Genomic DNA, 26,063 nt, shown 5'->3' on the forward strand with positions numbered 1-26,063 from the left:
AAACAGTGTGCTTTATAACAATTAGGGAGGTTTGCGTCATGTTTGTCCTCCTACGGAAACCATATTAAAACAAAAACTGTTTTTTTTCCTCATCTTTTTCCATTTTTCATACATTTTTAAAAAAGCTCCTGAGAGCCACTAGGGCGGCGCTAAAGAGCCGCATGCGGCTCTAGAGCCGCGGGTTGCCGACCCCTGTTCTAGGACGTGTTTTATGCCACTTCTTTTTCTGTCTCATTCTGTCCACCACACTTTTAACGTTGTGCGTGAGTGCACAAAGGTGAGTTTTGTTGATGTTATTGACTTGTGTGGAGTGCTAGTCAGACATATTTGGTCAGTGCATGACTGCAAGCTAATCGATGCTAACATGCTATTTAGGCTAGCTATATGTACACATTGCAGCATTATGCCTCAGTTGTAGCTATATTTGAGGTCATTTAGTTTCCTTTAAGTCATCTTAATTCAATTTATATCTCATGACACACTATCTGTATGTAATATGGCTTTTAATTTTTTGCGGCTCCAGACAGATTTTTTTTTGTATTTTTGGTCCAATATGGCTCTTTCAACATTTTGGGTTGCCGACCCCTGAGTTAGTCCTTCCCCTCCTGCTACTTGGCAAAGATGGCGACTATTGAGGGTTCCAAGTGTCCCATCACATGCAGTGTTCTGCATTTAAGTGCTTAAAAGATTAAGTGTATTAAGTGCCCCAGACGGCTTCTTAAAGGGCCGGTACACATTCAATTGGAACACACAGCTGGACTTTACGCCCAAAAACAAACATTTAATATGACGCACTCCAAAATACTGTTTTGGTGTTGCCTTGGTAACGGTGCCGTCACATCTTTTCTCACCTGAGCCCCTCCCGTACATGTGTGATTTCATCACATGGGGGTTTCTCACACCAGGAAGAGTGTGTGTGTGTGTGTGTGTGTGCGTGTGTGTGCAGTCGCTCTTTGTGTCGCACACAAGGATGAGGTTACATGACCGGGATGGGTTAATAATCTCACGCTGACTCAGCAAACATCAGCTGTCAATCAAACAGCGGGACGACGTCATCACAGCAGGGGGAAGGTGGAACGAGGCAGGAGAGAAGGAAAGAAGGAGGAAGTGACATCTTCATCATCATCGCCATGGAGACGGCGTGACTCAGAGGAGGAAATGTTTTCCAGAGAAGTATAAAAAAGAGGAGGAGGACAAGGAGGAAGATAGACAGTCCAGCATGTTTCTCCTCTTCATCAGGGCCTCGCTTCTTACTCTCCTCCTCCTCCTCTTCCTCCCCCTGGCCCGTTGCGTTGCCTTGACGACAAGCCCCCGCAGGCTCGCGTGCGGACAGGAGGTCCCGAACGCTCTCCTCCGAAACTTGTGGACGCAAAGTCGACTCCTCATCCAAAGACTTCCTGTGAGACATCCTCCTCATCCCCTTTACCATCATTCTCATTGATTGATCCATTGATTGATCGATTGGTTGATTGATTGTGCAGGAAGAAAGACGGCGGTCCAAAAGTTGGCGGCTGCTTCCAAATTTCTGCACCGGCTGTCCTCAGGTTAGTAGTCGTCAACTTCCTGTCGTGGAAGTCACATGATGCGATATTGTAAGTACTTCCCGTGTTCAATTGGGGGGGGGAAACCATTCAAAAAGGCTGCCTTTCATTAAGAAAGATTTAATGGCAAATATACAAGCCAAACATCAGGAAAAACATGCGAATGTGTATCGGCAAAAGATCTGTGTAGGTTTTACGGTAAAAAAAAATTGGAATGTACGGTGGTTTTTACACCGAATTACTGTTAAAAAAAACAAACAAAAAAAAGGTGAAAAACATACATTTGTGGTTTTAACAGTGCATTACTGGAAATGGAAAAATGCTACTTAGACTTGGACTCAGACAAACTTTATTGATCCACAAGGGAAATTGTTCCACACAGTAGCTCAGTTACAAAGGATGGAAAGGATAATGCAGGTATTAAGTAGATAAAATAATGTACCATAGTAGCAATATTTACATATTATATACACACTATATACTGATGTATTACATTATTATACTATATTATATTTTTCTATAATATATACAAAATATAACAAATTACCATGTACAATATTACAGTATATGTAACAGCTGCAGCAAAAAAAATGAAAATAATAAAAACAATTTTAAAAAAAAGGGCGGCATAAAATAGAGAGTAGATCCAATACCAATACCAATGTGGTTTTTACGGAACAAATACTGGCGAAGGAGCTGCCAAAATATACAGTTGTTGTATTTACAGTGTATAACTGTAAATAGAAAAATGATCTTACTGTTATTTTTATGCTGAAATTATGAGCTGCAAGAATTTTACTGTAAAATTTACGGCCGCTGCTTTTACATCGCATTACTGTAAATAGAGAAACTGTACCAATGTAATTTTTGCACAAACTGAGCTGCCAGTTTTTTACCGTAAAATCTACGATGTTTTTTTTTTAATAGTGTATTACTGTAAAAGGAAAAACGGTACTGCTATAAACTTTACGGTAAAATTATGGAAATTAAGCTGCCAGTTTTTTTATTAAGGTGTTGTGGCCTCCCTAGTGTGTGATTGGCTGGCTGGAGGTGAGGCAGATGATTGACATCTACCAGCACAGAGTCTTCAACACAGACCTCATCTCCAGGCTCCTCCCACTGCACTACCTTGACCTCCTGGACCGACTGCAACACACTCTGATGCACTGTGTGGGTGCACACACACACACACACACACACACACACACACACACACACACACACACACACACACACACACACACACACACACACACACACACACACACACACACACACACACACACACACATTCTTGTATTTGTTGCCTTCTTGAGACCACCAAAAAAGGTCACCCTCTTTAGGACCACCCTTTCTATATATATATATAAAGATTTGTTTGTATTTACAACATAAACAATATATACATACTATGCAAATATAAAAAAGCTTCACAAGAAAAAGGTCACAATTTCACAAGAAAAACGTAGAATTTTGGCAGTGTTATAATAAAAGTCATCATTGAACTCAACGTAAGTCAGAATTTTACAAGAAAAATTGAACATTTGTGCAATATTATGAAAAAAGTTGGAATTTTACTCAGTAACAGTCGCCGTTTTACAAGAAAAGCTTAACATTTGGGCAATTTTATGAAAAGAGTCGTAATTTTACTCGACACAAGTCACAATTTTAGAAGAAAACTTTAACATTTTGTCAATATTATAATAATAATCTGAATTTTACTCGGCAAAATTATGACAAAAGTCATAATTTTACTCCAAAAATGTCACTATTTTACAAGAACAACAAAATAATTGGTAAATATTGTGATGAAGGTCAGAATTTTATATGACAAATGTCACCATTTTGCATTAAAATGTAATAATATTACATAAAAAAGTTATAATTTTAATTGCAATATTACAGAAACAGAAAGAATATGAGAAATTGCTCCTGATTTTATAAGAAAAAAAGTCGACACATTGTGAGGAAAAGACTGTTTTTAGTTGGTTTTTTTTGTTTGTTTGTAATTGGTTTTTAATCTTCATTATTTACTTTAAGTTATTACAGTGTGTCTCTATATACATACATTTTTTTATTAGTTTTATTAATTTTGGCCCAAGGGGGCGCATTTCAATTTCTTACACACACTTGTTATTACATATGTTGGCCAGAGGGGGAGCACTTCAAATTTTTACACACGCTCGTTATTTCATATGTTGACCAGAGGGGGAGCACTTTTAAAACGGACACACAGTCAATTTGAAAAATCCCTCCTTTTTGGCACCACCCTCATTTTGATAGATTTCACCACCAGGGGTGCAAATGAGACATTCTCTATTAGATGCAATTGGTTTTCCATATTGGGACCATGATTTCGGTCCTAACTTGTTCACTGGTCCTCATATGGAAGGTAATTTTCCTTATTGGTGTCTCAAGAAGGGTAGAAATACAAGAACACACACGCACACACACACACACACACACACACACACACACACACACACACACACACACACACACACACACGCAGAGCACGTTGACTTACTGAACGTTGTGTTCAGGTTCCTCCCGGCCCACCGTCAAAGTGGATGAGTGCTATCAAGAATGTGGACAAACAACTTCAAAGGGTCAGTTTTGCATTAGCTGATAACCTGCTTCTTCGCTCACGGATGCTAATGCTAATGTGCATGTTTCATGGGATCAATGAGCTCACAGGTATCAAACTCAAGGCCCGGGGGCCAGATCTAAAAATCCGTCTACGCCTGGGCCCAAGGGAAAAAACAACTCATAGCCATAGCACACATCCCTCTTACATGAGTCAAACATCAAAGACCACAAAGGACATTAAAGACATTAAAAGAGCAGAGCTGATGCAACCAGCCACTTCTACATACAGCTATGAATAAAAAGTAAAAGAAACATATACACTGTGGTGGCCTCTGCGGTGTTCCACACCATCGTCTGCTGGGGTGGGGGCAGCATGGCCAGAGACAGGAGCAGACCCAACAAAGCAACCAAGAGAGCCGAAATGATGTGTGTCAATAAAGTACTTAATATTTTTTTCATTTCGACATAAAAAATATATGTACTGCTTGAAATTGCATGCTTTTTATACTTTAATAGTATCCATTATTGCAACAAATATTACAGTACATTATCATACTTTCCAAACATTTTTTGTCTAAATAAAAATAAATACTTAAATATCTGCTTGACTTATGATATCACAGCACACTACCCATCACATTAATAAAAATGACAATACATTTCATGGTGTAAATTGAAAAAAAATCAATTTTGTTTGCATTAAAATTCCATTGACTGAGCTGCCATATTTTTAACGGTGTATTACTGTAAATGGGAAAAACGATACATTTGGTTGAAAAACTGGCAGCTAAGTTGCCAGAATAAAAAAAAGGAACTTGTACTGTTTTTCCATTAACAATATCATATTGTAAAAAAAACAATGTACATTTAATAATAATTTTTCTGTAAAAAAACAAAAACAAAACAGTGGTACTGTTTTTATATTTACCCTAAAATGTTGTAAGAAATTAAAAAAAACAACACTATTTTACAGTAACATTTTGTAAATGTAAAGTTTTTACTGTAAAATCTACTTTAAAAATATATAGTCCAAACTTTTGGCCTGTACTGTGTATATATAATTAATAATGAAATCCAGAGGCAAATTCATACATTATTCGTTGTTACAAGCGACGCTCTGATGGCAGCCATAATGATGGCTGCCAGAGGTGTCCAAACTTTTTCCACTGAGGGCCGTACATGGAAAAATTTAAGCATGCGGGGGCCATTTTGATATTTTTCATTTTCAAACCTTAACAAAATATATGGATTTTTTTTTTTTTTTAGCTTTAGGGCTCCAGGGGACTATAAAGGGTCTCAGTCATTAACCTGTTAAAAATAAGTCAAATTATTATTATTATTTTTTATTTAATGCTTACAGTAAATCTGTATATCAACTTGAGGTTGATATAAAGTAAAAAAAAAAAAAAAAAGGTTTTCTGTCAAAGACAACTTTGTTTTTTATAGTAAAACTGAAATATGCAGTATTTAGTAATTAGAGCCTTAAAAGATCAATAATGCAGGACACCATTGATTTTAATTTTTTTATATTTTTGAGTATTCACAGTGAAAAGATAAATAAAATCCTCCTAAATGTATTTGGGATCCAAAAGGTCCCCCACTCATAAAGTGATACATTTTTATTAGTTTTTTTTGTATTTTTAACACTTAAATTACGAGATCAACTTCAGATATATCTGTCGATTTTACGTTTGAACTATTATTTTGTTTTTTTATGCTCTTTTGTCGAATAAAACTTTGATGTTTTTGTATGGCAACCACACAATATATGCAATTTTTTTCCCCCACATAAAACATTTTAAAGTGATATTTTTTAACTAATAATTCATTATAACATAGATTTTTTGTCTTTTTTTAAATTTTTTTTAGCAATGGCAAAAAAAAGGAAAAATAAAGAAAGACAAAAGAAAAAAAAAACAGCCTGCATGGCAGCTTTGTGTCAACATTGCAACTTTTTCTTGTTAGATTTCACCTCATCCCACTTTTTTTTTAAAATGTTTTTTAAAATTTTTGAAATATTATCAATTTTGCAATTTTTGCAGAATGTGTGACGGGCCGGTAAACAATTAGCTGCGGGCCGCAAATGGCCCCCGGGCCGCACTTTGGACACCCCTGTGTTAAACGGAACGAAAACAAAGACAACAAGAATGGCGGCACATTGTGCTGCATGTGGTTGCAAAATACGTCGTATAGGCCCTTTTATAGGCATTTTTGACATCAAATGTATATTAAAATCACACGATTTAACATTGACAATGAAATAAACCTCATGAAAATGATTTATTTTCAATATGCAACGCATATTGTGTTTTTGCCTTAAAACCACTTTATTTATTGGCTATGGCGAACCATGCTGCTGATGTTGCTAATGCTGTTCAATGTGACACATGGTGTTGTGTGTGCAGAGGAAGAGGAGGAAGGAAGGCGTGATGAAGGCCGTGACAGAGTTCACCTTCATCCTAACGTGGATCAATGAGCTCATGCACCGGGTCCACCCGTCTTCATCGTCTTCGTCCTGTCAGCTTTTTCAGAATGTATTTTAAATATGTTTTACTTGACTCAAACTATGCCTTGTCCTTGTTGACAAATTAAAGCGGTTACTCCCTAGTGTGTGAATGTTGTCTGTCTATCTGTGTTGGCCCTACGATGAGGTGGCGACTTGTCCAGGGTGTACCCCGCCTTCCGCCCGATTGTAGCTGAGATAGGCACCCCCGCGACCCCGAAGGGAATAAGCGGTAGAATGGATGGACTTGGTGGAAAACACCCCCATCTGCTGGTCGTTATGTAGAACTACAGACGATGAATTCACAATGGGAGACCGCCACCAAGGCCTAAACTTGTGCTAATGTACAACATATTCGTATTTTATTGACCGATAAATGAAGGGCCACGAAGACAAGAGACAAAATGCAATTCCAAAATAGATGTTTTCATGTTTTAATGTTTCGCCTCTCATCTTGTCTGAGCGCTTGGTGGCAGATCCAAAGTATTTATTCTTTTAACTTTTTGATCTTGGGGTCCAACTTTTACAGTAAGAGGGGCATTAGTAATTAGTAATCTTACTCTTGATTTTAATCATATTCAATAATTAACCTACTTGCAGTCTCCATCCATCCATTTTCTACCGCTTGTCCCTTTTGGGGTGGCGAGGGTAGGGATGATACTCGCAACCGGTTTTCCCGGTTGTTCGATAAGAAAAGAACTGAGTCCTTGGACTCGAATCCCTTTTTGAGAACCGGTACCCGTTATCGAGACCACTATTGTAAAGAAAAAGAGTTGGTTCTTTATTCGAATCCCGTCCCGACCAGAAATGCTCCGTGGGACATCACAAGAAATGACGTCACGTAGCTCAGTCATTAGGCGCAGATAGCGAAAGCAGGAAAAACAATGGACCGGAAAAAGCGCTCCAAGGTGTAATAAAGTTCAAAACAAAAGGTATAATCCAATGAATAACTTTACTGAGAGATTTGAGCAGGGTACAAACACGTGACGAACACTTTTACGACCAACCGGAAACATAGCAACCAGGCTAGCAACGCACCTCCTTTACGGCAGCTGACGCAACGTTCTTAAAACAACCGCAGCACATACATATATATACAACATATCTCCCTTTTTTAACTTTTGTTTTTCTGTCCTTGTAAACAAAACAAAACCACACTGTAGATGTGTTGTCTGTCTAATTATAAATAATGCAGACGAGGCGTGTTGGCTGAGTTCTTGACATTTACTTTCACAGCGTGCTCATAACCTCATTCTTAGCTGCCGGGTGGCGACATGCAACAACACTTTTCGGGGCTACCGCGCATGCTCGTCACTCCCGTTGCATGCTGGGTAGTGTAGTTGTTATATGCCCTAGCTCATAACATCACATCTTTCCCCCTATAAAGAAATAATGTTAACTCAATAAAGTGTATTTCTTTTTTTAGCTTTAACTTTTCATTCTTTAGCATTGTAACCACGTTTGCAAACAACTTTTCTCTTCATAGAATTGTCTTTCAATAAAGAAATAAAGTGCAAAAATGTCGAAGCATCATAACAAAAAGTTATGTCAAATAGCAGCAGAAGTGCACTTTTTGGAGAGCTGTATTATTTTCAGTTTTGTGCCCAAGGGACTGATTTTATTTAACACTATATTATTATTTATACACCTATAGTGATCACAGAGACAGGTTGCTTTTGTGTTACTGTATATATTTGTTTTTCTGAAAAATCCCACTTAATATACTTTGGGTAACAACAGTCAATATTTATTTATTTTATTTTATTTTTTTAGGGGGGTAACAGTCAATATACAGTATTTTTTTTTTCTTTCTTATATAATAAAAGTGAGCTTTTGTTAAACCAAATATTGTGTGTTTTTTTTCCATGTACAACAACCTATCTGGACTCGATAAGAGAATCGATAAGGAATCGGTTCGATAAGAGGATTCGATAATAGGCTCAAACTCGATAATTTCTTATCAAACATCATCCCAAGGCGGGGGGTGCTGGAGCCTATCTCAGCTGCATTTGGGCGGAAGGCGGCGTACACCCTGGACAAGTGGCCACCTCATCACAGTACTTGCAGTCTGACAGGTTTGAATATGAAACCACATGTTAATCACAAAGATTATTTATTTAACACAGGGGTGTCAAACGTACAACCCGGGGGGCGGGATCAGGCCCGTAAACATGTTTTATCCGGCCCGCGGGATGAGTTTGCTAAGTACAAAAATGAGCCAAAATGTTTCAATGAAAGAAACCGCTGTTCTAAATGTGACCACTAGATGTCACAATAGCAATTATTTGTATCCTTGTAGATGATGCTACATATGTAAACAAATAAATAAACCACATGATGTTAGTGCACCAGTGGAGGAAAATGAGCAAAACCACATAAATAAAATCCTGCAATTTGATTTTGATATTATTTTTTTATCTTGATAGATTGAAAATTAACACCAATGAGTTGACTGACGAACGTTATCACATAATCTATTCAGAAAGTATAAATAACGACAAATAAAGATAGAATACTGTTAACCGCAACATGTAAGTGTAAACATTTTTGATTTGTACATGTGCTTGTTCTATTTTTAAACAAAGAAAACAATCTGAAGTCATCTTTATTTTGAAGTTATCGTGCCGTCATTTTACCAGTCCGGCCCACTTGGGAGTAGATTTTTCTTCATGTGGCCCCCCCCTTATCTACCCCGGATTTATCACATAATCAAGCACATGACAAACAAGAATACATATTAATCAAATGTACTTGTTAGAATACATTTGCATACAAATATGCAGTGCCAAAATAAAGTCCAACTAATAATAATAACTATTGGTCATCATTTCTGCGCTATAAAAATAAACTGTCAATGTCTGACTCAGAGCTAAGTATAGAGATATTATGGCCAACTTGGTTTCTGATTTGTTCCCCAAAATGATGCCCCGAAGTCACGTGACGGGCTTTTGACCAATCAGAGAGGGTATGGCCAGACAATCTCCTAATTGATTGGTCAAAAGCCCCTCACATGACTACGGGGAGTCATTGTGAGGACCAACTCGGAAACGGAGTTGGCCCTTTTTATACACGGCTCTGGACTGACTGATGCATTACTGCCACAAGTGGTGAAATGGTGTATTACAACAGGTACTGATGTGTCGCATATGGACAGCTGAGAAACATTTTAGTTTAGTTTAGTTTAGTTTAGTTTAGTTTAGTTTAGTTTAGTTTAGTTTAGTTTAGTTTAGGAGGGAATCACCCTTGTGGGCTTTTCAGTATTGTGGTGCAAAATGACGGCTGTTAGGATGCTACGAAGAGACACCTCTGCCTGCACAACAACAGTAGTTAGGGATGGAATCACCCTTGTGTGCATTTCACTGTTGTGTTGCAAAACGACAGCTGCTAAGATGCTAGGAAGAGACACCTCTGCCAGCACAACAATGTTTGGATGGCATCACCTTGAATAGCGATGCAGTATTGTGGTGCAAAACGATAGCCGTTTAGAGCAGTGGTCCCCAACCACCGGGCCGCGGCCCGGTACCGGTCCGCGGACCGATTGGTACCGGGCCGCGCAAGAAATTTTAAAAAAAAAATTAAATCAACATAAAAAACACAATATATACATATTGTGTATCAATACAGTCTGCAGGGATGCAGTCCGTAAGCACACATGATTGTATTTCTTTATGAAAAAAAAAAAAAAAAGCGGCGACTGCTACGATGCAAACAAGGGACACCTCTGCCAGCACAACAACAGGTGTTGGGACGGACAATCGATAACAATCGATTGACCAGAATCGTCCATGTGAGCATTTCAGTATTTTGGTGAGACACAATGGCTGTTAAGAGGCAAAGAAGGGACACCTCTGCCAGCACAACAACAGCCTATTGAACGGAATCGTCCACGTGAGCATTTCAGTATTTTGGTGAGACACAATGGCTGTTAAGAGGCAAAGAAGAGACACCTCTGCCAGCACAACAACAGGTGTTGGGACGGTATCCCACTTGTTAGCATTGCAGTGTTGTGGTGCAAAACTGCAGCTGTTAAGATGCGAACAAAAAACACCACTTCCAGCACAACAACAGTGAAAACCACAGCTGTTGCGATGCCTGTGAGAATGAACTGATTAGGGCTGTTCGGAAGGGAGGTCTTCGAAGACAAACTGAACAGTCCAGTTGCGATCAACACAATGACCTGATGAGTGAGAATATTCACAGACACACTTTCAAAATAGTTTTGCGTCATCGTCGGGGGGAAAAAAGCTAAACATTTTGATGGAAGTAACAATCGTAAAGCAGTGTCATTTATAGTCGTGGCGAAGGAAGTGTCACGTCCAGTAGATGACAGCAAAGTGGAAAATGTGTAAAAAAAGAGCTAAGCTAGTGAAGATTTTCGGCACTAAAATGTGAAGATTTGGGCCAAGTGGAAAAAGAACGAGTGATTCACGATGACCTCGTCTCTCTTTCTGTGGAAACTACGAGGCTGTGCTCACGTCACACCACGTGAAAGTAGTGCACCCATCAACTTTGTGGCCACCCGGATACCTGCCACCGATAGCATTTAGCAGCTAAACCAGGGGTGGCAAAAACTTTTTGACTTGGGGGCCACATTGGGTTAAAATAATTTATATATATAATACAGCCTGGCCCCCGGCCAAATTATTTTAATGTTTTATATATATGTACAGTATATATATATATATATATATATACAGGGCTCAAATTTAACCACGGCAACTGCGGCAAAAGCCGCGACCGCCCTCGTCACTTGCCGTCATTCCCTAAGAAATTGACCAACATTTACGGCAAGAACATGCCGTGACCGCCTTTGACTTTTTACTTCTTAATGGACGACGAATATAACGGTAAACAGGTTAATGATATATAGCAATAAAATTCCTAACGGTTAGTAATACCGTTTAATTTTTTATTACAGAAAAAACATCATTTATTAATGCATTTTTGGCAACACGAAGTCAGGCGCATGCGCACTAGCGTCGTTGTGCTTGATAATCATGGCGGACTAACTACACGGGCTTTGTTGCGGACATTTCCCCTCGGAGTAAACGGAGCCAAGCGCTTGGTTTAATGTTATTTTCCCTCGCTTCCCGCCGTGCGTTGAAGAGCGCACTGCTGTGTTTAGATGGAGACAGGTGTGGACAATATTGGAGACAGACGCACTTGTCCCCACACTAAAAGTATGCAGCGAAGGAGAAAGCTATTCGATGTTTTTATTTTCTCAATACAGTGTCCATCAGCTGCTGTGACTGAGAGTTAATGACGTGAGGAAACATGCAGCAGGCGATGTGTCGTGAACGTTGTCACAACTAGCTCAAAAGTTTTGTCATCTCATCGAGTTGAACACAGGCTGTGTAGATTGTGTATTCGATGTGAGAGGTGTCACTCCTCTTTATTTTTGTTGGCCAAACTGTTGCACTGAACCACAAGGAGGTCAACAAAGCTTGTTTATTATTAGACTTCATCTTCATTAGCCAAACTGCTTTGAGTTTTATATCGATATCAAAAAGTAAACACTATGTTTTTTACATTACTTGTGTTTTTTTTATGTCACAAAGTTACTTTAAAAACCATTCATGTGACACAGCATTTTGTTAATGTGTTACTGTGTATAGTCAATTCCTATATGACATATTTCTGCTCAAACTCCTAATGGATCTGTCCCGATACAGCATCTACATGTACTTATACACAACTTAAAAAATAAATGCAAAAATAAAGATATCATGTAATGACAAACAGTTTACATATATATATATATATATATATATATATAAAGGTCCTGAGTAGTCCTGGGTTCGATCCTGCGCTCGGGATCTTTCTGTGTGGAGTTTGCATGTTCTCCCCGTGACTGCGTGGGTTCCCTCCGGGTTCCCTCCGGGTACTCCGGCTTCCTCCCACCTCCAAAGACATGCACCTGGGGATAGGTTGATTGGTAACACTAAATTGGCCCTAGTTTGTGAACGTGAGTGTGAATGTTGTTTGTCTATCTGTGTTGGCCCTGCGATGAGGTGGCGACTTGTCCAGGGTGTACACCGCCTTCCGCCCGAATGCATCTGAGGTATGCAGCACCCCCCGCGACCCCAAAAGGGACAAGCGGTAGAAAATGGATGGATGGATGTATATATTTTTGACATATTCGGAATACTCTTCATCAATACATTGTTCTTTAAAAATTGCATATCCACGTCTGGTATGTCCCACATCCACTGTGGTATGTAAGATTTGTTTTTATATTATCAATTTGATCTTTTTTAATACATTTATCTACATCTATCCAAAACTCGTAATCTTTTCTTTTTCTTGGTAATTTAGTGGAACTTCATATCCCGCCACTATCCCCTTCCATCACGAGCCAGTCACAAATCAGATCAGGCCCGGCATGGGCAATTATTTTGACTCGGGGGCCAAATTTAGAGAAAAAAATATGTGAAGTGAATTATATTTATATAGCGCTTTTCTCTAGTGACTCAAAGCACTTTTACATAGTGAAACCCAATATCTAAGGTACATTTAAATCAGTGTGGGTGGCACTGGGAGCAGGTGGGTAAAGTGTCTTGCCCAAGGACACAACGGCAGTGACTAGGATGGCGGAAGCGGGGATCGAACCTGGGACCCTCAAGTTGCTGGCACGACCACTCTACCAGCCGAGCTATACCGCTATACTAATGCAGTGGTTCTCAAATGGGGGGTGCGCGTACCCCTGGGGGTACTTGAAGGTATGCCAAGGGGTACGTGAGATTTTTTTTAAATATTCCAAGAATAGCAACAATTCAAAAATCCTTTATAAATATATTTATTGAATAATACTTCAACAAAATATGAATGTAAGTTCATAAACTGAACATCAAATCAAGTAGGCTATTCCATTCATTAACATAAACCCAGAGTTTCCCCCATGCCAGGATGGTTTGACCCTCACTAAAATGTCTGTCAAAAAGAACTGTGAAAAGAAATGCAACAATGCAATATTCAGTGTTGACAGCTAGATTTGTTGTGGACATGTTCCATAAATATTGATGTTAAAGATTTATTTTTTTGTGAAGAAATGTTTAGAATTAAGTTCATGAATCCAGATGGATCTCTATTACAATCCCCAAAGAGGGCACTTTAAGTTGATGATTACTTCTATGTGTAGAAATCTTTATTTATAATTGAATCACTTGTTTATTTTTCAACACGTTTTTAGTTAGTTTTATATCTTTTTTTCAAAATAGTTCAAGAAAGACTACTACAAATGAGCAATATTTTGCACTGTTATACAATTTAATAAATCAGAAACTGATGACATAGTGCTGTATTTTACTTCTTTATCTCTTTTTTTCAACCAAAAATGCTTTGCTCTGATTAGGGGGTACTTGAATTAAAAAAATTTTCACAGGGGTTACATCACTGAAAAAAGGTTGAGAACCACTGTACTAATGTCTGGGGCCGGTATATCTATTTTTAGGAACACTAATACAAAACCTCACAAAAATGTCTGATTGAATGCTAAAAACATTATGACAGACCACCTTAAAAACGGAATGGAATTTTACATTTTCTATGAACGATAAAACACTGACTATTGACAACACATGAACGTCACACCCCCTCTCGATCGACATATTTTACAATCAAGCGAAACGCAACAAAAATGCAACAAACAGCAAAATATGAAAGCGAAGGGTAAAAAAAACCCCACCTACAATCTGATACATCTGATATATCACTAAGCTTTAGAACTTTGTTGTAAAAATCTATTTTTCCGCATCTGTCCTTTACACTCGCATTTCAGGCTGGGCGCGTTGGAAACACTCTGTGGAAACGCTCCCCTCCCACACTGCTTGGTGCCTCGCCTGAGCTGCTGTGACTTAGATTACCATAGTAACTAGTATATCATGCAAAAGCGCAGATTCCAACCATTGAAATACTTTGTATAGTTCAAGACTTACGGTCATTTGAAAACATCACTGCACATCATAATGGCAGCTACAGTTTCCATCTTAAAGATCGGAAAAAAATTATTTGGGAATGTCCGGCGGTCCAGATTGAAAAGCTTAACGGGCCGCATGTGGGCCCCAGGCCTCAATTTGCCCAGGTCTAGATTAGGCCTTACCGCCAAAAGATTCAGGTTGTTACACTCATGGATCGTGACAGGCTTGGCCGGCCGGCGGCGTCGCCCTCTCTGAAACGGTAGGCAAGACCCGCCTTACAGTGCTTCTGATTGGTTTATATCGCGTGGAGCCTTCTGGCTCAAGGGATTGAGCTCAGTCAGTCACGGCAAATCACCAGGACCAAAGTTTATTATCATGAAAACAATGAATATAGAGTAGTGGCTGGAGAAATATGAAGTGTGGCGTGTGGCGGGAAAATGAGTTGAATTGAAAGACCGTCACGTTCAAAGAGTGAGCCCTGTTTCTAAAAAAGTGAGCTAGCAAAAGTCCGCATGAACCTCCTAAACGTAATAGTCATGTGTAGCTTTTCCGTCAAAAAAAACCTATCTTCAACCCAGCAGGCACAAGACATTAATACAACATTGATTAAACATACATGTCGTTTAAAACTGACTTTGAAACAACGTGGGAAAATAGTTGTATTTGTAAACTGAGGCAACATTGATGTCGAACGTTGGATCCACGTTGTTGTTTGGGAAATGACCAAATTTCAAAGGTGAAATCAACCTCACAACCTGACATTGAATAAACGTCGTCAAACAGCATGTTGTTTCAACGTTAGGTTTGAGTTGCTCAACGCCAGGACCTAATTCAAGATCTCAATCAGTCACATCAAATCAGTAACAAAATCGGCCTACTATCACCTCAAAAATGTAAAAAGACTTAGAGGGCTCATGTCAGCTCAAGACTTTGAAAAACTTGTACATGCCTTTATTACCAGTAGGCTAGACTATTGTAATGGTCTCCTTGCAGGTCTTCCCCAAAAAACTGTCAGGCAGCTACAGCTTGTTCAGAACGCTGCTGCTAGAGTTCTAACAAAGACCAAAAAATGTGAGCACATTACACCAATTCTTAAATCCTTACATTGGCTCCCTGTACATCAGAGAATTGATTTCAAAATCTTCCTGCTCACATATAAATCACTACATGGTCTAGGGCCGAAGTATATCACTGATATGCTCCCATTATATACGCCCTCTAGATCACTAAGATCTTCTGAGACCAATCTGTTAGCGGTTCCAAGAGTAAACTCAAATCAAGGGAGATCATCATTCAGTCACTATGCAACACATAGCTGGAATAAACTTCCTGAAGATGTCAGACTTTCCCCAACTCTGACTACTTTTAAAACTAGACTGAAGACTTTTATGTTCACCTTAGCTTTCAGCTAAATCTTTTAATCTTTTAACTTTCAACGTCCGCACTGTTTTTATTTTTATTGTCTGCATTTTAATTTTGCTTTTATTTTCTTTCATTTCACTTTGTTGTCTGTGAAGCACTTTGAGTCTGCCTTGTGTATGAAAAGCGCTATACAAATAAAGTTGCCTTGCCTTGCCTTGCCTCGCCTTGCCTCAAGTTATTTCCATGGCTTGCGTCTGCTAGGTAACTTCCTCAAGTTCCCCTTGTCTTTACAGGAAAATGTCACTGTGGTAAAAAAGTCACACTTGAAGTGCGGTTGCTAGAAACCGGGCAGAAAAATTCTAGTAACTGCTAGCTAATCTGCTAGTGCAGAGTGACCGACAGCCAAGACAAAAATAATTGACTGATGGAAAAAAAGTTGAACTGCATTAAAGGCCTACTGAAATGAGATTTTCTTATTTAAACGGGGATAGCAGGTCCATTCTATGTGTCATACTTAATCATTTCGCGATATTGCCATATTTTTGCTGAAAGGATTTAGTAGAGAACATCGACGATAAAGTTCGCAACTTTTGGTCGCTGACATAAAAGCCTTGCCTGTACCGGAAGTAGCGTGACGTCACAGGTTGTGGAGCGCCTCACATCTGCACATTGTTTACAATCATGGCCAGCAGCAGCGACAGCGATTCGGACCGAGAAAGCGACGATTACCCCATTAATTTGAGCGAGGATGAAAGATTCGTGGATGAGGAAAGTGAGAGTGAAGGACTAGAGGGCAGTGGAAGCGAGTCAGATAGGGAAGATGCTGTGAGAGGCGGGTGGGACCTGATATTCAGCTGGGAATGACTAAAATAGTAAATAAACACAAGACATATATATACTCTATTAGCCACAACACAACCAGGCTTATATTTAATATGCCACAAATTAATCCCGCATAAAAAACACCTCCCCCTCCCGTCCATATAACCCGCCAATACAAATCAAACACCCGCACAACACACTCAATCCCACAGCCCAAAGTACCGTTCACCTCCGCAAAGTTCATACAGCACATATATTTCCCCAAAGTTACGTACGTGACATGCACATAGCGGCACGCACGTACGGGCAAGCGATCAAATGTTTGGAAGCCGCAGCTGCGTACTCACGGTAGCGCGTATCCAACTCAAATTCCTCCTGGTAAGAGTCTCTGTTGTCCCAGTTCTCCACAGGCCAATGGTAAAGCTTCACTGTCATATTTCGGGAATGTAAACAATGAAACACCGGCTACGTGTTGGTGATGCTGCAGCCGGCCGCTAATACACCGCTTTCCACCTACAGCTTTCTTCTTTGCTGTCTCCATTGTTCATTAAACAAACTGCAAAACATTCACCAACACAGATGTCCAGAATACTGTGGAATTTTGCGATGAAAACAGACGACTTAATAGCTGGCCACAATGCTGTCCCAAAATGTCCGCTACAATCCGTGACGTCACGCGCAAACGTCATCATACCGAGACGTTTTCAGCAGGATATTTCGCGGGAAATTTAAAATTGCACCTTACTAATCTAACCCGGCCGTATTGGCATGTGTTGCAATGTTAAGATTTCATCATTGATATATAAACTATCAGACTGCATGGTCGGTAGTAGTGGCTTTCAGTAGGCCTTTAAAGGCCTACTGAAATGAATTTTTTTTATTTAAACGGGGATAGCAGATCTATTCTATGTGTCATACTTGATCATTTCGCGATATTGCCATATTTTTGCTGAAAGGATTTAGTATAGAACAACGACGATAAAGATTGCAACTTTTGGTATCTGATAAAAAAAAGGCTTGCACCTACCGGAAGTAGCGTGACGTAGTCAGTTGAACATATACGCAAAGTTCCCTATTGTTTACAATGATGGCCGCATGAAGTGAGAGAGATTCGGACCGAGAAAGCGACAATTTCCCCATTAATTTGAGCGAGGATGAAAGATTTGTGGATGAGTAAAGTGCAAGTGAAGGACTAGTGGGGAGTTGAAGCTATTCAGATAGGGAAGATGCTGTGAGAGCCGGGGGTGACCTGATATTCAGCTGGGAATGACTACAACAGTAAATAAACACAAGACATATATATACTCTATTAGCCACAACACAACCAGGCTTATATTTAATATGCCACAAATTAATCCTGCATAAAAACACCTACGTGTTTGTTATGCTAGCTCCTAGCTCCTCTGCTAGCTCCTAGCTCCATAGAACACGCCAATACAATTCAAACACCTGATCAACACACACAATCACTCAGCCCAAAAGACCGTTCACCTAACCCAAGGTTCATAAAGCTTATATATTTTTAAAAAGTTACGTACGTGACGCGCACGTACGGTACGGTACGTGTTATGCTAACTCCTAGCTCCTCTGCTAGCTCCTAGCTCCATAGAACACGCCAATACAATTCAAACACATGATCAACACACACAATCACTCAGCCCAAAAGACCGTTCACCTAACCCAAGGTTCATAAAGCTTATATATTTTAAAAAAGTTACGTACATACGCAAAAAAAAAGCCAAAGCTGCATACTCACAGTAGCACGTCTGCGTCTTTGTCATCCAAATCAAAGTAATATTGGTAAGAGTCTGTGTTGTCCCAGTTCTCTACAGGCGTCTGTGTATCCAAGTCAAAAGCCCTCCTGGTTAGAGTCTCTGTTATCCGAGTTCTTCCATCTTGACTGCATCTTTCGGGAATGTAAACAAAGAAGCGCCGGCTGTGTACTGTTGTGGCTGACTACGTTCGAAAAATACGTCCATTTCGCACCGACAACTTTCTTCTTTGCTTGCTCGGCTTCCTTCTCCATAATGCAATGAACATGATTGAAACAGATTCACGAACACAGATGTCCAGAATACTGTGGAATTATGAAATGAAAACAGAGCTTTTTCGTATTGGCTTCAATGTGGAAGGCATACCCGTGTTCGCCGGTCTACGTCACGCGCATACGTCATCCTCAGAGGCGTTTCGAATCGGAAGTTTAGCGGCAAATTTAAAATGTCACTTTATAAGTTAACCCGGCCGTATTGGCATGTGTTATAATGTTAAGATTTCATCATTGATATATAAACTATCAGACTGCGTGGTCGGTAGTAGTGGGTTTCAGTAGGCCTTTAAGTTTGATTGGTGAGCAATCCCACTTACAGATAACTTTGTAGTCTCACCGTAATACAAAAAACAATGTGCGTCCCTTGACATCTCGATATGGAATGCATACTTTTGTTGATTACCGGTAATACCGGGGAATTCCGTATGTCAAAGATCGGTTGTCACTGATTTCACTGTTTCGTCCACATAAACTTCCCGCATCACAACAAACAATGCTTTTTAGCAATTTTAAAAAAGCTGTAAATGAACACTGACAGGCAGCACAGTGCTAACCAGCTAGCAGCTTAGCATGGCATGCCTAACCCAGTGTGACACGGCAACAAAATGAGGAGTCTATTCGCTTTCCAGGAGATGTGTTTCCACCTTTAACCTGATTATATTCTGAACCGCAGGTACTCACTCGTCTTGGTCACATTTCTACAAAATCTGTGACGGCAAACCACTGTGACCAGGGAGTGTCCTCACCATAGTGGCGATGAGGGGAAACTGAGGCAGGGAGTGTGTTTGTGACTTTCAGTGTGCGCGCGTTCAGCAAAGACTGGTTCAATTCGATGCGAGGCCACAGACCACAAGCGCACCGATGATGATGACAACAAGCTATAAAACCTGCTGCAGAGAGCAAGCTGACCTGAAAAGTCGTCGCTCGTCTTCTCTCAGAACCTGCAAGCCGCCATGTCTCCACAACGCCTGTGTCTACTCATCCTGATGGGAACGATGGGTGTGTTTGCCAATCACACGGGACAGCATCCCGACATCAGGCGAACACTTGAGTCCATTTCTGACGTGTTGGTGAGTTGCCGGTGACCCTCAGGGCTCCTTCTTGGAGCTTCTAAACTTTTATTTTGGCATGTTCCGTTCATCACTACGATGTCTTTCAGGAGCTGAGGAAGAAAGACATCGCCGGCGCGCCTCCTTTCATGGGCATCATCAGGACCATCAACACCTGCCAGGTACAGCACGTCACATGACTCTTAGCAACGGCTTGCAGGCCCACTAATACTGAGATGGAATTGTCCAGAATTTGATTTTTATTATGAAACCAATGAGAGGATTGTCAAACGCCATATTTGACATGTACAAAATATCTTTACAACATTAGATTAAAGATTAAAGATTAAAGTACCAATGATTGTCACACACACACTAGATGTGGTGAAATTTGTCCTCTGCATTTGACCCATCCCCTTGGGGAGCAGTGGGCAGCAGCGGCGCCACGCCCGGGAATCATTTTGGTGATTTAACCCCCAACTCCAACCCTTTGTTGCTGAGTGCCAAGCAGGGAGGTTATGGGTCCCATTTTTATAGTCTTTGGTATGACTCGGCTGGGATTTGAACTCCAACCTACCGATCTCAGGGCGGATTACAGGATAACATACACTTTAAAAACAATAGTATACATATTTTAAAAACAATACTATACAAATATAAAATACATTAAAAACACAATAATGTACATGTATGAAATATATTTAAAAACAAATATATAACAATAGAAACACACTTAAAACACAATAGTACACAGTACATGCATAAAACAATATTACACAAATGTAAAATACACTTAAAACACAATAGTATACATGTATGAAATATATTTTAAAAACAATAGTATAAAAATATTAAACACACATAAAACACAATAGTACACAGTACATATATGAAATATGTTTGAAAAACAATACTGTGAAAATACAAAATAGACTTAAAACGCATTAGTATACAAGGATGAAATATATTTTAAAAACAATAATATAAAAATATTAAACACACAGAAAACACAATAGTACACAGCACATATATGAAATACGTTTGAAAAACAATACTATGAAAATACAAAATAAACTTAAAATGCATTAGTATACGTGGATGAAATATATTTTAAAAACAATAGTATAAAAATATTAAACACACATAAAACACAATAGTACACAGTACATATATGAAATATGTTTGAAAAACAATACTATGAAAATACAAAATAAACTTAAAACGCATTAGTATACAAGGATGAAATATATTTTAAAAACAATAATATAAAAATATTAAACACACATAAAACACAATACTACACAGTACATATATGAAATACGTTTGAAAAACAATACTATGAAAATACAAAATAGACTTAAAATGCATTAGCATACATGGATGAAATATATTTTAAAAACAATAGTATAAAAATATTAAACACACATAAAACACAATAGTACACAGTACATATATGAAATATGTTTGAAAAACAAAACTATGAAAATACAAAATAAACTTAAAACGCATTATTATACGTGGATGAAATATATTTTAAAAACAATAGTATAAAAATATTAAACACACATAAAACACAATAGTACACAGCACATATATGAAATATGTTTGAAAAACAATACTATGAAAATACAAAATAAACTTAAAACGCATTAGTATACGTGGATGAAATATATTTTAAAAACAATAATATAAAAATATTAAACACACAGAAAACACAATAGTACACAGTACATATATGAAATACGTTTGAAAAACAATACTATGAAAATACAAAATACACTTAAAACACAATATTATACATGTATGGAATTAATTTAAAAAAATAATGTTTTAAAAACATAATATATATTTTTAAAACAAAATAGCATACAGTACATGTATGAAATATATATGAAGCCCAAACGTGTACAAATACAACACACACTTAAAACACAATAGCATACAGTATATGTGAAGTGAAGTTAATTATATTTATATAGCGCTTTTCTCTAGTGACTCAAAGCGCTTTACATAGTGAAAGCCATTATCTACATCTTTAAACTAGATACCAGTGTGGTTGGCAGTGGGAGCAGGTGGGTAAAGTGTCTTGCCCAAGGACACGACGGTGGTGACTAGGATGACGGAAGCGGGTATCGAACCTGCAACCCTCAAGTTGCTGGCACGGCCGCTCTACCAAATATATTTGAAAAACAATGTTATTGAAATGTAAAATACACTTAAAACACAATAATATACAGTACATGCATGAAATATATTTGAAAAATCATATTATAAGAAATATAAAATACACTTAAAACACAATAGAGTATGAAATGTATTTGAAAAATGATAGTACAAAAATATAAAACACAATTTGAACATATACTGTACATGTATGAAATATATTTGAAAAACCACATTATAAAATACAAAATACACTTAAAACACAATAGTATTAATGTCTTAAATACATTTGAAAAACACTGCTATAAAAATACAAAATACAATTTAAGCACAATAGTATACATGTATAAAATATATTTTTTAAACGATACTTCAGAAATATAAAATACACTTAAAACATAATCGTACACTGTACATGTATAAAATATATTTGAAAAACAATAGTTTAAAAATGCTAAATAGTCTTAAAATATAATTATATATATATATATATACATATATATATATATATATATATATATATATATATATATATATATATATATATATATATATATATATATATATGTATATATATATATATATGTATATATATGTATATATATATATATTTATATATATATATATATATATATTTATATATATATATATATATATATATATATATATATATATATATATATATATATATATATATTTATTTATTAATATATATATAAAAAAAAAAATATATATATATATATATATATATATATATATATATATATATATATATATATATATATATATATATATATATATATATATATATATATATATATATATATATATATATATATATATATACGTTAGGTCGGCAAAAAATACAAGAGGCTATATCATCCCTACAAGCCTGTTTTGTGGTATTGAGCACTGTATGACAGATAAACCACAGAAACTTTGACTACATATATATATATATATATATATATATATGTTAGGTCGGGAAAAACACAGGAGGCTATATCATCCCTACAAGCCTGTTTCGCGGTATTGAGCACCGTATAACAGATTAAACCACAGAAACTATATATATATATATATATATAAGAATAGTATACATTATAGAATGCATTTAAAACAACCATCCATCCATCCATTTCCTGCCGCTTGTCCCTCTCTTCAAAGACATTAAAAAACTGTAAAGCATCAAATGAGAACCAAAAAATTATATCATATAAGTATGAAATATTTTTAAAAAAAAACATATTCAAAATATAAAAATATGACAGTATGAAAAAACTATAGAAGTATAAAATCTATTTAAATATAATATTCTAAAAGTATGAAATATATTTAAACAAAGTATCAAGTGAGAGGATTATAATAACATTATAAAATCGTTTTAAAAACTTCAAGTATAAAATAAATGTAAAACATAAAACCATAAAATATATTTAAAAGCTAATATGATTTCAGGTTAAGGTCAAAGGTCATATGTTCTGCATTGTCCCCCACAGAGCCACGAGGTCCTACAGCTGCTGAACGCCACACTGTCCATGTACGGACGCATCTTCAACAGCATCCTGGAGCGCTCGCCCTCCCTGCTGGACCAGGCGCCCCTCGCCAGGCGGGCCCAGCTGAAGCAAGACCTCATGAAGCTGCAGGGCAAGACCCGGGTGCTCAGGGCACACCTGCAGCACTGCACCGCACCTGGCGCCAGAGAGGCGCTCGACACGCTGAAGACACTCAAGGTCCGTGCCAGGTCAAAAGTACTTGGGCCCAAAGGGGCAAAGGTCCCAGGAGGTCGGCCTAATCTACTGAAAGGGGTCATATTATGATTTTCTTTCTACATTTAAAACACATCCTTGTGGTCTACATGACATTTAATGACGTTTTTTTTGGTCAAAATTGTACATCTTCCAGCGCTTTCTGACCGTCTCTTCCGGATGTGCCATTTTGTGGGCGGTCTTATTTACATAGCTCCACTTTGACTGCATCTTCTTCTTCTTCTTTGCTGTAGTTTTTAGCGCTTCCATAGCCAGTCTACTGACGGATATGTTCGAACTACCGTCTTTTTCGGGTTATAAATCGCTCCGGAGTAGGGCTGCAACTAACGATTAATTTGATAATCGATTAATCTGTCGATTAGACTTAGAAAATCTTTATTATTACTTCGATTAATCGATTAATAATCGGATAAAAGAGACAAACTACATTTCTATCCTTTCCAGTATTTTAAACAAACAGCATACTGGCACCATACTTATTTTGATTGTTATTTCTCAGCTGTTTGTACATGTTGCAGTTTATAAATAAAGTTTTATTAAAAAAAAAAAATATATATACAAATAAAAAATAAATTTAAAAATATATATAGTTGCCTATGCGCATGCGCATAGCATAGATCCAACGAATCGATGACTAAATTAATCGCCAACTATTTTTATAATCCATTTTAATCGATTTAATCGTTTATGTGTTGCAGCCCTACTCCTAAATCGCACCGGCCAAAAATGCATAATAAAAAAGGAAAAAAACATATATAAGTCGCATTAGAGTATAAGTCGCATTTTTTGGGGAAATGTATTTGATAAAACCCAACACCAAGAATAGACATTTGAAAGGCAATTTAAAATAAATAAAGAATAGTGAACGTTATATGATGCATAAATAACCAACTGAGAACGTGCTTGGTATGTTGACGTAACATATTACGGTAAGAGTCATTCAAATAACTATTACATATAGAACATGCTAAACGTTTACCAAACAATCTGTCACTCCTAATCGCTAAATCCCATGAAATCTTCTTCCTCGGTGTCGCTTCTAAATAACTCTGCCAACTCCAAAGGTAGACAATGCGCCGCTTCGGTACGTCGCTTACTTCTGCCATGACCCGCCCCCGCCGAATTTTTATTGGTTGACGTATGTGTGTGACGATTGCTGATATACGCCTAGTCTCTTACGTGAATGAGATAAATAATATTGTTTGATATTGTACGGTAATGTGTTAATAATTTGAAAAAAACTGCGATTTATAATCCGAAAAATACGGTATGCGCTACTTGGTATTAGAAATGGCAACGGTGGAGGATGCATGTGCCTGTACGAGCCAGTCTGCCCCGCAACAAGAGATAGCAAAAAAAGAAGGCGCTCATTGATTACAACGCGGACTACGCGCAAAGCACTTTGGGTAAATCTCTGCTATACAGTGTATGGACAATCCGCTGACGTCACCAACTGGGTGGATTCCAAACTGCTCGTTTCCCGAAAGTAGGAAGAAAGGCGAGATTGTTTTATTAATATCTCCGCCATGCCTTCCCGGTTTGATTTCAAATTTGCGGGACTTATGCATATCCCAAATACACAACAGCAGGTACCACTTGGTAAGAAAAGTTGTTTTTGCATAATAGGGCCCCATTAAGTTTAGTGTTTTGCAGCACAAGCTAAGAGCTGGCTAATTACACACCATCTAATGTGTGTGTGCTTCTACAGGTGGACGACATCAAGGTCCAGAAGGCGGCACTGGCCCAGTTCCTGGAGGTCTACAATACGGCTACTCTGATTCGCTCACGCAGTCTGACCACGCCCACTGAGGTCCCGCCACTGCCATGATTCCTTCCGCCTTGGCTTTGTGTTAATATATTTGTTCTCTATTTAAATCCTCACGTTCTGTTATTTTATTTTATTTATTCTTCACAGCAAACTTTTTGTTGGCAGTAATTTAAATATTTATTTCGATTTTCTTTCCAATGTCATTTTCAATTTCAATAAAAGTCTAAAGTTCTTGGAGGTCTACAATACGGCTACTCTGATTCGCTCACGCATTCTGACCACGCCCACTGAGGTCCCGCCCCTGCCATGATTCCTCCCGCCTTGGCCTTGTGTTAATATATTTGTTCTCTATTTAAATCCTCACGTTCTGTTATTTTATTTTATTTATTCTTCACAGCAAACTTTTTGTTGGCAGTAATTTAAATATTTATTCGATTTTCCTTCCAATGTCATTTTCAATTTCAATAAAAGACTAAAGTTCATTTGCTGTCATTTTGTTGATTATTGATTACGACTTTCACTTTCTTTTTATTG

The 26,063-nt window shown here is 37.8% G+C and overlaps 1 protein-coding gene across 1 annotated transcript; it reads left to right on the forward strand.

The window, feature by feature from the left end:
- The first annotated feature begins 201 nt into the window (after window positions 1-201).
- Window positions 202-25,627, forward strand: LOC133662619 (uncharacterized). Its single transcript, XM_062066733.1, has 11 exons — window positions 202-277; window positions 1,018-1,173; window positions 1,214-1,399; window positions 1,482-1,544; window positions 2,571-2,711; window positions 4,085-4,414; window positions 6,536-6,664; window positions 19,689-19,850; window positions 19,940-20,011; window positions 23,492-23,725; window positions 25,470-25,627. The coding sequence occupies exons 1-11, from the start codon at window positions 212-214 to the stop codon at window positions 25,587-25,589; spliced, it is 1,659 nt and encodes a 552-aa protein (XP_061922717.1). The 5' UTR covers window positions 202-211; the 3' UTR covers window positions 25,590-25,627.
- Window positions 25,628-26,063: the final 436 nt, after the last annotated feature.

Source organism: Entelurus aequoreus, linkage group LG12 (genome assembly GCF_033978785.1).
Source record: "Entelurus aequoreus isolate RoL-2023_Sb linkage group LG12, RoL_Eaeq_v1.1, whole genome shotgun sequence".
Lineage (NCBI taxonomy): Eukaryota > Metazoa > Chordata > Actinopteri > Syngnathiformes > Syngnathidae > Entelurus > Entelurus aequoreus.

Bases quoted from the DNA above. Each gene is read 5' to 3' on its own strand.
- LOC133662619 (XM_062066733.1), top strand. From the start codon at position 212: ATGCCACTTCTTTTTCTGTCTCATTCTGTCCACCACACTTTTAACGTT. The intron at 1,400-1,481 runs GTGAGACATCCT...TTGATTGTGCAG, and splicing joins TCCTCATCCAAAGACTTCCT to GAAGAAAGACGGCGGTCCAA. The intron at 19,851-19,939 runs GTGAGTTGCCGG...GATGTCTTTCAG, and splicing joins AGTCCATTTCTGACGTGTTG to GAGCTGAGGAAGAAAGACAT.